A 14,467-nucleotide genomic window follows, 5' to 3' on the forward strand; every position below is an offset into this window, starting at 1 on the left:
TTAGAGAAGTGTCTATTCATGTTTTCTGCCCATTTCTTCACTGGGTTATTTGTTTTTTGGGTGTGGAGTTTGGTGAGCTCTTTATAGATTTTGGATACTAGCCCTTTGTCCGATATGTCATTTGCAAATATCTTTTCCCATTCCATTGGTTGCCTTTTAGTTTTGTTGGTTGTTTCCTTTGCTGTGCAGAAGCTTTTGATCTTCATAAGGTCCCAGTAATTCATTTTTGCTTTTAATTCCCTTGCCTTTGGGGATGTGTCGAGTAAGAGATTGCTACGGCTGAGGTCAGAGAGGTCTTTTCCTGCTTTCTCCTCTAGGGTTTTGATGGTTTCCTGTCTCACATTCAGGTCCTTTATCCATTTTGAGTTTATTTTTGTGAATGGTGTGAGAAAGTGGTCTAGTTTCAACCTTCTGCATGTTGCTGTCCAGTTCTCCCAGCACCATTTGTTAAACAGACTGTCTTTTTTCCATTGGATGTTCTTTCCTGCTTTGTCAAGATAAGTGTACTCTTTAATAAGACTCTTTCTTCTCTTAATTTCTTCTAATGCTATTTAAAGACAAACTTTTAACATTGTCTTACAGAGTTGATTAGTATGTAGATGTAATACATATGATAACTGCAACATAAAGCATGGTGGGGGCATATATGGATGGACCTATACAGTTACAAGGATTATATATATGTGAAGGAGTATAAGATTGACTCTAAGTTATTAACTCTAAGTTTAACTGTAAGACTCTGAAAAACTAAGGATGCATATTATAATCCTTAAAACTAAAAATATAACACAAAGAAGTATCACTTAAAACCTAATAGATAACATTAAAATGGAATTCTAAAATGTATATAAATAATGAGAAGGTAGAATAAAAGACAATAAAGGAATAGTGAACAGAGGGAACAAAGCAAATAATAAATTACTAGGCCTAAATCTAATCATTTTAACGATATTGAATTCTAATGGACTAAATAGGCCAAAATTATCAGAATGGATTTTTTAAAAAGCCAAGATTAAACTCATATTGTCTACAAGAGATATTTTTTGGAATAAAATGTAGCTTTATTTATCATAGAGACATTTTAAATATAAAGATGCAGAAAGATTGAAATTAAATACATGGAAAAATATACATCATGTAAGTAGCCAGCATAAAAAGGCTGGGATGGATATATTAATATCAGATAAAACAGATTCTCAGATAAAGAGTAGAATTTTGTGAAAAGGTAAAAGAGGTATTTCAAAATATTAATGTTATCTATTGGCTTTTTAGATAAATTAATTATATATATACCTAGAAGCCTCAAAATAGAAGTGGAAATTGATAGAATTCAAAACAGAAATTGACATAATACATAATCCTATTACATAATCATAGTAGGATAATTTAACACTCTTCTCAGAAATTGATGGAACAACTAGATCAAAAAAAGGTAGGAAATAGACAATCTGCCTCATTTAATTACTGTTTGTAAGTCACTATAGCCGACAATGGCAGAATATGTGTTCTTTTCAAGTGCGCATGAATCATTTACAAGAAAAGACCACATGTTAGGTTGTAACAACAGTTTCAATCAATTCAAAAGGGTTCAATTCATACAAAGTATGTTCTTTTACCACAATGGAATCAATTTACAAATCAATAACAGAAAGATATCTGGAAATTTTCTAAACATTTGGGAAATAAATAAAACATTTCTAAGCAATCCAAGGGTCAAAGAAGAAAACGTAAAGGAAATAAAATGTTTGAACTGAAAGATACAGAATGTACGACATATCAAAGTTTATAGGATACAGGTAAAGCAATGCTTAGAGGGAAATTTAGTACTTATAAAAGCAGAAAGTAAGTAATCAAATTTAGTACTTATAAAAGCGGAAAGTAAGTAATCCCATAAGTAATCAAAGGCTTTACTTTAAAAAATTTTTTAAAGTAAAATAGAGTTCAAATAGTTCAAAATTTATAAAAACAGTACCATTTATAATAACATCCCAAAATGGGATACTTAAGAATAAATACTACAAAATATGTACCAGAATCTGTACGCAGAAAGCTATAATACACTGATAAAGAAAGCCAGTAAGACCTAAAAAAATGGAGAGACATACAATATTCATGGATTGGAAGATTAAAACTTGTTAAGATGTCAATTCTCTCCAGAAGAAGCCATAGTTATAATGCAATGCAAATCAAAATCTCAAAAATTAATTTTGTAGATGCTAATAAGCTCATTCTAAAATTGATATGGAAAGGCAAAGAAATTACAATAGCCAAAACAATTTTGAAAAAGGAAAATAAGGAGTATATATATACTTGATATCAAAACTTATAAATCTAAAGTTATCAAGGCAGTGTGGTATTGGTAAAAAGACACACAGATTAGTGAATCAGAATAGACAAGGCAGAAACAGACCACACCAATATGGTTAGCAAATTTTTGGCAAATGTGCAAAGGCAAATCAATGAAGGAGAGAGTGTCTTTTTAACAAATAGTGCTGGAACAATTGGATATTCATATACAAAAAGTTAACTTCAACTCATTCCTCACATCTTGCCCCCCCCAAAAAAATAACTCAAAGTGGATTATAGACCTAAATGAAAAAAACATAAAGCTATAAAATATCTAGAAGAAGACAGAAGGGAAAAAAATCTTTGTAAACTTGGTTTAAGCAAAGAGTTCTTAGATATGATACCAGAAATATGATCCAGAAAAGAAAAAATAAATTAGACTCCATCAACGCTAAATTTTTTTCTGTTAAAGGCACTTTAAAAAGAATAAAAAAGGGGCCCCTGGGTGGCTCAGTCAGTTAAGTGTCCAACTCTTAATTTTGGCTCAGGTCATGATCCCAGGGTCATGGGATTGCACCTGTGTTGGGCTCTGACCTGAGAATGGAGCCTCTCTCTCCCTCAGCCCCTTGCCTCATTCACACACACTCTCTCTTTAAAATAAAATTAATAAAAGAATAAAAAGCCAAGGCAGAAAATGCGAGAAGGTATTTTCAATACATATATTTGGCAAAGCATTTGTATTCTAAATATGTAACTCGCAAAATTCAACAATGAGAACACAATTTTTTTAATGCAAAAGATTGAAACAGTTTACCAATAAAGAAAATAGATGACAAACAAGCACATGAGAAGATACTCACCATTATTAGGCATTAAGAAAATGCAGATATAAAACGTTTTAAAAATCATTACTCTATACCTACTTAGAATTATCTTTTTTTTTTTTTAATTGACAATATCAAGTGCTGGTAAAGATGCAGAACTGGAACTCTAATATGTTGTTGTCAGGGATGCATAATGACGGGGCCGCTTTGGAAAACCAGTTTGGCAGTTTCTTATAAACATTTGTGTAGTATACTCCAGGATTCCATTCTTAAGTATTTATTTACCCAAGAGAAATGAAACTTATGTTCACACACAAATCTGTACACAAATGTTCATAACTGTTTTATTTAGAATTGCTCAAAACTAGAAACATCCTAAATATCCTTCAATATGTGAAATAGAAAATAAAACGTGGTATCCTTTGGCAAATTTAATGCAATTATTTGGCAATTGTAAGGAATGGACTGATCACATAGATGAATCTCAGCACTGTCATGCTGAGTGATGGAAACCAAATACAGGACAGTACATACGGTATGATTCCATTCAGATAAAATTTCAAACTAACCTACAGTAAACAAACAAACAAAAACCTATCAGTGATCGTCTGTGACCAGGAGTGGAGGGAAGAATGCACTGCAAAGAAGTATAAGGAATCTTTTGAGAATGAGGAAATACTCTGTATCCTGATTGGAGGGGTAGTTTACAGGTGTATATACTTGTCAAACCCATGGTATTTACACTTGAAACAGATACAGTTTATTGTAAATAAATATAAATAAATAATATCTTATCAAGTTGATATGAAAAAGGCATCTCTAATAATTTTGCTTTCTAATAACATTTTTCTTTCTCCTAAAAATGAATAAAACATAAAATTTTCTGTCTAATAAAGTGATCTGCCTAATAAACTCACAATGTAGCATCTTTCTAGAGTCTCTTCTCATCTATCAAAGTTTCTCCATCTTTTTTCCTTCACCAGCTCCTTTGAGTGCAAGTAGCATAAGCATTCTGGAACACTAACTCTACTTCTTTAGATAGAAGCTAACTTCCGTTGCCCAGATTGAATTGAACTAAACTTCTTGAATTCTGCATTTTTTCATCCACTCATATCCAGGAGTTTCTGGCTCCATCTCAGAGATCAATGCAACTGAATTATTGATGCTTGGGGAGATTGTATTCAGATTCTCATTAACTGCCTGGAACTATAGGCCAGATTGCCCCAGGAAAACTTGTCAACCAGGAATATTGTCTTCATTGCCTAGCACTCAGCGTCTCAAACTCAGAGTGGGGCTTAGAGAACACTAGTCTAGTCACTGGCTTCCATTCAACCTGACCCTTCACCACCAAGATATCTTCCAGCCTCTTCTTGAACACTCTGGTGATGAGGAGCTCACAGCCAGGTTTGTTGTCTTCCTTATGATTAATCAAATCTCTCCCTTGAAGTTGACTCCTTGTTTCCTTTCTGGACTCTCTCTCCACTTTTTGGGGTGCCCAGGGTTATCTCAACTTCCAATTGCCCATGGCCCCTTCTGCACATCTAGGCAGTTCCCACCAGAGGGCACTCCAAGCACTGCTCAGTCTCTCTTCTGCAGATACGTCCTCTGCTTCGATTTCTTCATCTTGCTCTCTGCCTTGTGCCAAGGTGTCAACCAAACTAATCCTTGCCAAGAGATACTTAACTGTCATTTCAGATCACTTAGTGCTTTAAACCCAAATAAAGGTAGATAGATACCTAGGAGTAGAATTGCTGGATTGTATAGTAATCCTACATAACATTTTCTTTCTTTTTCTTTTTTTTTTCCAATATATGAAGTTTATTGTCAAATTGGTTTCCATACAACACCCGGTGCTCATCCCAAAAGGTGCCCTCCTCAATACCCATCACCCACCCTCCCCTCCCTCTCACCCCCCATCAACCCTCAGTTTGTTCTCAGTTTTTTATCCTACATAACATTTTCAGGAACCACCAAACTGTTTTCCAAAGATTGCACCATTTTATATTCGCACTAGCAATGTATGAGGGTTCTTTCTGATTTCTTCACATTCCCCTCAACCCTTATTATTGTCTGTCTTTTTTAGTTATAGGTATTCTGGTAAGCATGAAATGGTATCTCATTGTGGTTTTGATTTGCATTTCTCTAGTGATTAACGATGTTGAGCATATTTTATGTCCTTATTGGACATTTCTATATCTTCTGTGAAGAAATGTATATTTGAATTTTTGTCCATTTTTAATTGGGTTATTTTACTATATATTACTGAGTTGTAGAAGTTCTTTATATTCTGGATATAAATCCCTTGTGAGATATATGATTTGCAAATATTTCTTCTCAGTCTGTTGGTTGCTATTTTACTTTATTGGTGGTATCCTTCGAAGTATGAAAGTTTTTAATTTGGATAAAATCCATCTTGCCAATCTTCTCTTTTATTGCTTGTGCTTTTGGTGTCATATCTAAGAGATCATTGCCTAACCCAACATCACAAAGATTTATTCCTATATTTGCTTCTACACATTTTTATATTTTAGCTCTTACATTTCTTTACCTTTATAATTCATTTTGAGTTAATTTTTGTTTATTGTGTGAGATATGGGTTCAAATCCATTCTCCTGCATGTGGATATCCAGTTGTTTCAATATAGATTTGCTAAACGGATAATGAAAAGTTTGACGTGATTTGTCTTCAGAGATCACCAAGCATCTAGATTTTTCCTATGGTTCTTACAGGCTAAAGGAAAATGATGAACCTATTAAACTGGTACCAGACAGAAAAAAATCTACCTCACATATTTCCAAGGCTTTAGAATGAAGAAGAGAATGCATTAGAACTGTTGACAAAGTGTGATGGCATTTCAGCCACATTAGTCTCTGCAAATAATTCTGTTAGTAGCCAAGGGGGTATGCTGTGAAGGGTTAGAGTATTCATAGCACCTCTAAATTTGGGAAGAAGAATGCCTCATTTTTAAAAGAAGAGTAGACCTCAGCTGAATTTAGAAGACCAGATAAAGATTACACAGAGCCCCTAGAGTCCAAATAAATATTGTACATAAGACAACAGGCCTTATTTTCATCTTTAAAATGTTCTATCCCAAATTTTCAATTAAATATATTGGAAGTTTTGCCCACTTTAAAATTCATCTCTGGTTCCATACTGGCCATAAAGAGAGCCTACTTTATGTGCTGCCTCCGTGAACCCTTCCCAACCTGCCCTAGATACCTCTGCCCTCAGAATTCCAGCTACCCTGGCTTTCCCAAATCCTCAACTCTGTCTTATCAACTCGGGGAGATCACCAGCCTCTGTTTGGGCTTCCCTTCCCTGTGCTGTGGCTTGGAAACTTTCTTTAATCAATTAGCTGAGGAAATCATGGGCTCATCTCCTTTTGATCATTTCCTTTTGCTCAGGAAACACTCATGAATTGTAGTTCAACACTTGGACGTTGTTTCATATATTTTTCTACTATTTTAGTTATAAATACAGTCCCGATTTTTACATAATAACCATTTGTGGATGTCCCATGTCACAAATTTTGCTATGTCATGTTTTTCATTTTCATTTTGATTCAAAAATTTTTTAAAGATTTTGTTTATCTATTTATTTATTTTTCATTTTTAAAAATTTATTTGAGGGAGAGAGTGCATGAGCATGAGTGCATTTGAAGAGGGGCAGAGGAAGAGGCAGAGACAGACAGAGACCCCAAGAGGCAGAGACAGAGACCCCAAGCTGGCTCCATGCTCAGCACAGAGCCTGATGCAGGGCTTGATCCCACAACCCTGTGATCATGACCTGAGCTGAAATCAAGAGTTAGGTGCTTAACCGACTGAGCCACCCAGGCGCCCCTAAGATTATATTTTTTAAATAATTCTACACCTAACATGGGGCTCACAACCCTAAAATCAAGAGTCACATGCTGTACCAACTGAGCCAGCTAGGCACCCTTGATTCAAAATATTCTCATTTATCGTGTGATTCTCCTTTGACATACAGGTTATTTGAAAGTGCACAGATAATGTGCACAGAGAGGAGCATTGAAATTTGACTACAATTATGGATTCATTTCTCCCTCCAGTTATAGAAGTTTTGCCTATAGATTTTGAAGCTCTGTTATTTGATGTGTACAAATTTAGGTTTGCTTTCTTGATAAATTGGCTTATCATGATGTAATGTCTTTCTTTATCACTTATAATATTTTCTGCTCTACAGTCCAAATGTTCATCAACAGATGAATGGATAAAGAACATGTGGTGCATATATGGAATTTTACTCAGCCACGAAAAAGAAGAAATCTCTCCATTTGCAATAACATAGATGGATCTAGAGGGTATAATGCTAAGTGAAACCAGTCAGTCAGAGAATTGACTCATGTGATTTCATGTGATTTCACTCATATGTGGAATTTAAGAAGCAAAACAAACAAATAAAAAAAGAGACAAAGCAAAAAACAGACCCTTAACTATAGGGAACAAACTGATGGTTACTAGAGGGGTGGTAGGTGCGGGGGATGGGTGAAATGGGTTAAGGGTATTAATATCATGATGAACACTAAGTTATGGATAGAACTGTTGAATCACTGTATTGAACACCTGAAACTAATATAACATTGTATGTTAACTATACTAGAATTAAGAATGTTTTTAAATATATTCCTTGCTCTAAAATCTACTTGGTCTGATATTAACATAACCTCTCCAGATTTATTTTAACTAATGTTTTCATAGTATATATTTTCCACCCACTAACTTTGTAATTTTAGCAGGTTTCTTGAATATAGCATATAGTTGGATCTTGCTTTTTTATTTAGTCTGGAAATTCTGCCTTTTAATTGGAATGCTTATACCACTTCCATTTCATCTAATTACTGATATGGTTGGATTTAAATTTACCATCTCACTATTTTCTATTTTCCCCATCTGTTTTTTATTCAATTCTTCTGCTTTCCCTACATTATTTTGGGATTGAGTTGTTTTTTATTATTCCTTTTCGTTTCCACTATTAATTTATTACCTATATCTCTTTTTTTTTAGTTGTCACTCTAGAGTTTATGCAGTATACATCTTTAACTTAACACAGCTCACATTCAGATTTATACCTCTCTCTATAGATTTAGCATAAGAATCTTACATTAATGAATTAACTAATTAAATGCATTAAATGCAACTAATTAATGAATTAATTAAAGAAATGTAATTGATTTTATGGCATTTGCTTTCTAATCAATGCTGAAAAAAATGCATCCCTGTAGGGAAGGATCCTTTCCTTTGGGGCCTCTGGAGTAAAGGAAAAGAAAGACCATGAAAAAGCCACACCCTGTGGATGCTTACTCCTCTGGAGGCTCCCATCCCCCCACTGGCCTCACCAAACTTGGATGCTACCATGCACTTCTCAGCACAACTCTATCTCTTTCTCACAAGTGTCACTGCTGTACAGACTTAAAACCATCTTTATGAGGTGAGTGAACAGAAACATAATTAAATTATTGTGAGGTACAACCATATGGCTTGTGTTTAAAGAAATTAAGCATCTTCCGTTATGAAAAAGGAGCTCTAAGAAGAGCTTATTCTCTCTCCCAGAAGGATTCTTTCTCTGGGAGGATAAGGAAGGGATCAGACTTATGCAAACTGAAGGCAAGAGAAAGGAAAGAATCCCACCCTGTCGGGAGAGACTCCCTCTCCCAAGGCCCTTTCCCTGACTTTATCACTCACCTTCCCCTGCCCCTACCCCTGCTCCTCCTACAGAACTGCCCACCTCCTCCACGTTCTGTGTTCTCCTCCTGCTCTCAGCCAGCCTGCCATGTGGGAGAGGGTAATGGACATCCCTTACCTAGCCTCTGACTTCACTGAGCAAAGCCAAACCCTGAACTTAACAAAGATTAAGACAAAAGGAACTAAACACAGGTTAGTACATATTTAACCTTCCTCAACAGTGCATTTCATTCACCCACATCCCAAGCTATGGCTGGTGGGAAGAAATGGGACATGATACAAATAACATAGAACCTTTTAAGATCACAGCCTAATGGACTTACAGAGAGAATGAGTAAATCTCTTACTTAAAAATAAATCCACTCAGTGGCTATTAAATCATCCAAGCACCCACATCACCATCTGGTACCATTCCTCTTTCTTTTATCATGGGACAGTGGAGATGCCATAAAACAATCAGCAGCCTTTTCTAGAAGGTTTTGCTTAGCATTTATTGTTACCCTAGCTTATTTGCCATGCCTGGACCTCGGCCCACAGCCTATTAGAGAATCAAAAGGCCAGGCAAGAAAGGAAATGACTCTTCATGAGTTCATTCCTTCATGTGCCAAGAGCTTTATCTTTTGATTCGTGGTGAGATTACCATAAGGTTACCACAAAAAGTCAAGACAGCTATTAAAAAACTGCAAGGCAGTAAAATCGTAGGCTTATTTATTTGTTCCTGAAAGGGTTAGACCACCTAAATCACTATTTAATTGCAAATTTCTCATTAGAGGTCTTTTTTCCCCCCCTTTTGAATACAGTAAAGCCAGTGCTGCTGCTCCTTCTGGAGGCAAGCATTGGGGGTAAGGGTAATTTGGGACTGGAAACCCTTTCCAGAACACAAATGCCATCTCTACTCACCATGATCTCTACCACACCTTCATTTTATGAAACAGGTTCATGATAATGCATAGCCTGATCCTCTCCACAGAGTGCGGGTAACAGATTCCACAAAATGGATGTGACAATTGGTAGAGTCTGAACTGTAGCACCACACTGAAGCTCTGGCTGTTTTTCTCCTGCATGAGTTCCTCAGAAATCTAAATGGTAGCCCCTAAAGGACAAGAATCATGTCTAACTCAACAATATCTCCCACCCCTTACCATTTTTTTGTATTTTGAATACTTAATAAATGATTGCAGATTATGTTCAGGCCTTAAATTCTATGTAGAGCCTATCTATGTGGGCTCTGCTGGGTCTCTCTTACAAAAGCCTGCTATGCCCTAAGAAGAAAGACAAACTTTGTTTTTAAGTTTATTTATTTTGAGAGAGACAGAAGTAGCACAAGTGGGGGAAGGACAGAGAGAGAGGGAGAGAGAACCCCAAGTAGGCTCTGAGATGCCAGCCCAGAGCCCGACCCAGGGGCTCGAACTCAAAACCGTGAGATCGAGACCTGAGCCAAAACCAAGAGTCCAGACGCTTAACCAACTGAGCCACCCACGTGCCCAAAGAAAGACAAACTTCTGATTCTTAAAGGGGCAAGACAGGATGGCTACTCTGACCAGCTACGTGACCTTGGAAGGCATTTTAACACTGCAGGTCTCAGTGTCTCCATCTATTATGTGAATGGGGCAGAACTAGCTGATGTCTTAAATGTACTTTGGCTCTTTCATTCTGAAAACAAACAGAACACTACAACATCTCCCACAAGGTCAGGAGGAAAACGTTCCCTCCATGAAAGTTTCAGCAAGAGCAAGACAGAATATTTTGTTAGCTAAGCCACAGGCATATTTTAACCTCTTGTTTCAAAAACCACTCCATAGAATCCTACACTAACCATATTTTTGTTGCACTCTAGTTTTAGGAAAAAAGGGAATACATTTAAGGATGAACATACCTTCCCTTCAGACTTTTATTGTACTCCATCTGCATACATATTCTAGCCCTACACAGAGAAAACGAGTTGAAAACAATGGCCCTAGAACACTGAGAGTACTTCAGTTTTAAAAGAAGAGTTAAGATTGCGTGAAGTTTAATCCACATTATATTTAAATTAAGAAAGTCCACATTAGGGACACCTGGCTGGGCTGATATGATAGATTGTAGGACTCTTGATCTCGTGGTCTTAGGTTTAAGCCCCACGTTGGGTGTAAAGATTACTAACAAATAAACTAAAAAAAGAAAAGTCGACGATCACGTTAACTTGAAATGACAATAGGGTATTTAAAATTTCCAAATATGTAAGTTACCTTATTAAATCAGGGTTGGCCTAAAAATTCTAGACAGCACCCTCTTGTGGCAAAAAATGCAATTGCTGAATGACAGTTTTATCCAGAGATTGTACCTACCAGGCAAAGAGCAGCTGCCATTCATCAAGCACTTATTACAGTTCAAGGACCAGCCCAGATATTTTATATGGCAATAAAATAAAAGTTTTAATAAAGGCAGTTTTCAATGTCATGGAGAGAACTGGAAGTCTTTTGTTTCACGGAGCCCAAGCTACACCTTAAGGTTTACTTCACTGAGAATGTCTCCCCCACCTGTATATTCTTGAACATGAGGGGTATCATCTAGCCTTAGCACATTCTCCAGCACCTTTCCTGCACCTTCTTGGAGTACTGAGCTGTGCCTGAGACACACTGTTAAGTTATATTTCTCTTTTGTTTTCAACTCAGAGTCCCTTATTTCAAGTTGACAAAATGAAGACAGAAGAGTAAAAAGGAAGCAATACTTTAAAAAAAAAAAAAAAAAAAAAGGAAGAAAACAAAAGGCAAACAACAACAACAAAAAAAACCCCACAGGTCAACACCTTATAAAAATCTTTATGAGCCCAGGGATCTTTAAATTCAAACAAAATTACTTAGCATCCATGATTTGAGAGGCATTTAATAAACAGAAAAACACTTATATGATTACAATTTATATTCTTCAGTAATATATATCATTCTTAGATCTTCTGAGCATTCTATGTTTCTTATATAGCGAATTTCTGTACTTAGTACCTCGTGTGATAAACCTAGTGTTCATTTCTCAAAAGGGCTTGCTAAATATTACCAACACTTGCCACAAACCTGGACCTGAGGGGACAAATATTTTTGTACATTCTGATTATGAATGTTCAGCCCCTCCCTAGAGAGCCCGATGTCAAGTTCCCATGCTAGGTGACCCCTCCACCGAGGTTGCAAATTCTAATGCCTACTAGCTGATCAGTCCCCATTCTTAGTGGGCTTCATGATCTCAGATCCTCCAACTTTTTAAAGACAATTGAAATGTAGAGACCTAACTTTGAAATTTTGGAAACTTCAAATGTTGAAAAAAAGGAAGTCAAATTATGTGTGAAGCCCTGTCTGAGCCAAACAAAACAGGCCTTCTGCCCAGTTGCGTCCCTCTGGTTCAGAGGCAGAGGTTCAGCATCTGCCCTCAGGGATTCTGAGGACTGCTGTTCAGTCTACCCCCAGGAAATGGCTTCCTGATCAGATCCCGAGGACTGCAGTGAAGAAATCCCAGAAGAGGAGAGCTGCTGAGTGCTTCTGATATGCTTCAGTGTCACTGCAATTGTCTTCAGGCAAGCCATGTATGATCTTATCCAGTCAATTCCCTTCTTTAACATTCTCTCATTACTTGGATATTTCCACAGGTTTCAGAGAATACCAGAGTTGACAATGTCTACTATAAAACACTTTTTTTTAATTCTCTCAGGAACCAACCAGAGTCATGTCTTTCTCTTTGTGGTCATGAAAAGCCGTCCTTCAATAAAACCCACACCAGTTCTGGGGATATCTCCAACAGGGATCATGGAATCTTTCAGAAGATAGGGGCACTGAGATAATATACAAATTTGAAATGGGGTCAGTGCATCGTTGCATCTTTAGCAAGATGAAGAGAGCCTCCTCTATTAAAAGTTCATCTCACATCTTTCATAATTAACTAAGGAAAAGGAAAGTGTGACTGAGTTTCCATTTGGGAGTAGATTTGCTCAGGATCCATGCAGCTTCAGATTTTCAATATCTGCTAATTTGTATGGGTATAAAATATGTACCTTTAATAAAGTCTATAAGCAATGCCCTCAACTGGGAACCTCTCTGACTACAGAGATGTCTTACATTGATGTAGAGTAGGTATTCAGCCACACGTACTCAGATCACCCAAAGAAAAAAGTATAGGGAAGTTCTATACTTTCTAGGAGGAATAGCTAAGAAGCAGATAGATGCCTCTGTGTGGAAAAGAGCCTTGTCGAAGCTTCAAAAGGAGATCAGGAAAGAGACGCTCTGGGACAGTGGAGTACACACTAAGTACCCACCTCACAGGATCTCCAGGACAGCTGTTGGAATGCAAGAAGCCTACTATTATGTATATGCACAGTGCAGCTTTAAAAGTTACAGGTTCAGCAGCCTGATGGTGCTCGACAGTCATGTGGGAGCTCTGTTCCTTTTTATTTGGTTTCTTTAAAAGATGAATGGAATGAGGGCTTTCCGAGATTTGGGGTAGTCCTCAAACATCTTGAGGTAGAACCTAAAAGACAAGAAAGGATAATTACAATAAGCAGTGGTCAACAGTGGAGGTTCACTGGGTCTGAAATCCTTATGACTAATCAAACGACAGTTATTCAGGGCCTGACTCTTCCACACGGCCATTTGTCCATCTTCTTTCTCCCTCCTGCACCCTCTTCTGTAAATGTTCAAGCTTCTTGTGTTGGGAAATAAAAAGTAACAGCCAGAGGACAGTGGTGATGGTTGCACAACATTATGGATGTACTTTAAGATGACTGAATGGCACATTTAAATGGCTAAAATGGTAAATTTTATGTTATGTGTATTTTGCCACAATAAAAAAAAAAGTATAAGCCAGAAAGAATTGCTCAATGGATTCAACCGGGAAATAAGGAACCAAAGACCCCAAAGACAATGGGCAAGGTTACTCCTAGAGACCTGGTAATGTTCCCAGGCGAATATCCCCTCATGAGGCCTGGGAATGCCAAGAAAATGTTATCTTGTGTTATGGGTTGAATTGTGTCCCCCAGAATAGATGCTTGAAGCCTTAACCCCCTACCTGGAAATAGGGCCATTGCAGATATAATTTATTAAGGTAAGATGAGATCATACTGGAGTAGGGAAGGCCCTTAATCCAGTATGACTGAAGGGGAGAAGAGACACCACAACAGAGACAGGCAGGGAAGGAGGCCATGTGGGGACAGAGGCAGAGGTTAGGAATGGAGCTGTGTAAACCATGGGACACCTCGGACGGCAGGTGCAACCAGAAGCCGGAAAGAGGCAGGGAGGGATTCTCTCTTAGAGCCTTCAGAGAGAATATGACCCTACATCCACTTTGATTTCAGACTTCTGCCTCCAGAACCACAAGGAAATAAATTTCTATTGTTTTAAGACACTCGGTTTGCGGCCATCTGTTTCGGCAACCCTGAAAGATTAACAGAAGTTGTGAAATGGCTTTCTCCTTCAGTGACCAGTCTGTCCTCCTAGCTAACTGAAGCTGGTAGTTCTCAGGTTATAGTCAAGATGATACACTCTGTTAAAGTGCCTTAATTTGAACTGGGGGACACCCAGTAATAATATCCGATGAGAGGTGGCATGTTTCCGGTGCTATGATTATGCCCTCTGGGCCTCCCTCTGGAGCAGTCTGACCTAACAGGACAGGGCCACACTTAGGAATTTGTTGGGG

General features: G+C 37.3%; 1 protein-coding gene across 1 annotated transcript in view; it reads right to left on the reverse strand.

Moving 5' to 3' along the window:
* Positions 1–11,593: 11,593 nt before the first annotated feature.
* SRD5A2 (steroid 5 alpha-reductase 2) overlaps positions 11,594–14,467 on the reverse strand; it is a 42,045-nt gene continuing 39,171 nt past the window's right edge. The window contains exon 5 of the mRNA XM_025927347.2: positions 11,594–13,303. Coding sequence (XP_025783132.1) covers positions 13,237–13,303 — 67 coding nt within the window. The 3' untranslated portion in view covers positions 11,594–13,236. The remainder of the gene's footprint in view (positions 13,304–14,467) is intronic.

The sequence above is a fragment of the Puma concolor genome, chromosome A3 (assembly GCF_028749965.1).
Source record: "Puma concolor isolate L17-30 chromosome A3, mPumCon1.1.hap2, whole genome shotgun sequence".
NCBI lineage: Eukaryota > Metazoa > Chordata > Mammalia > Carnivora > Felidae > Puma > Puma concolor.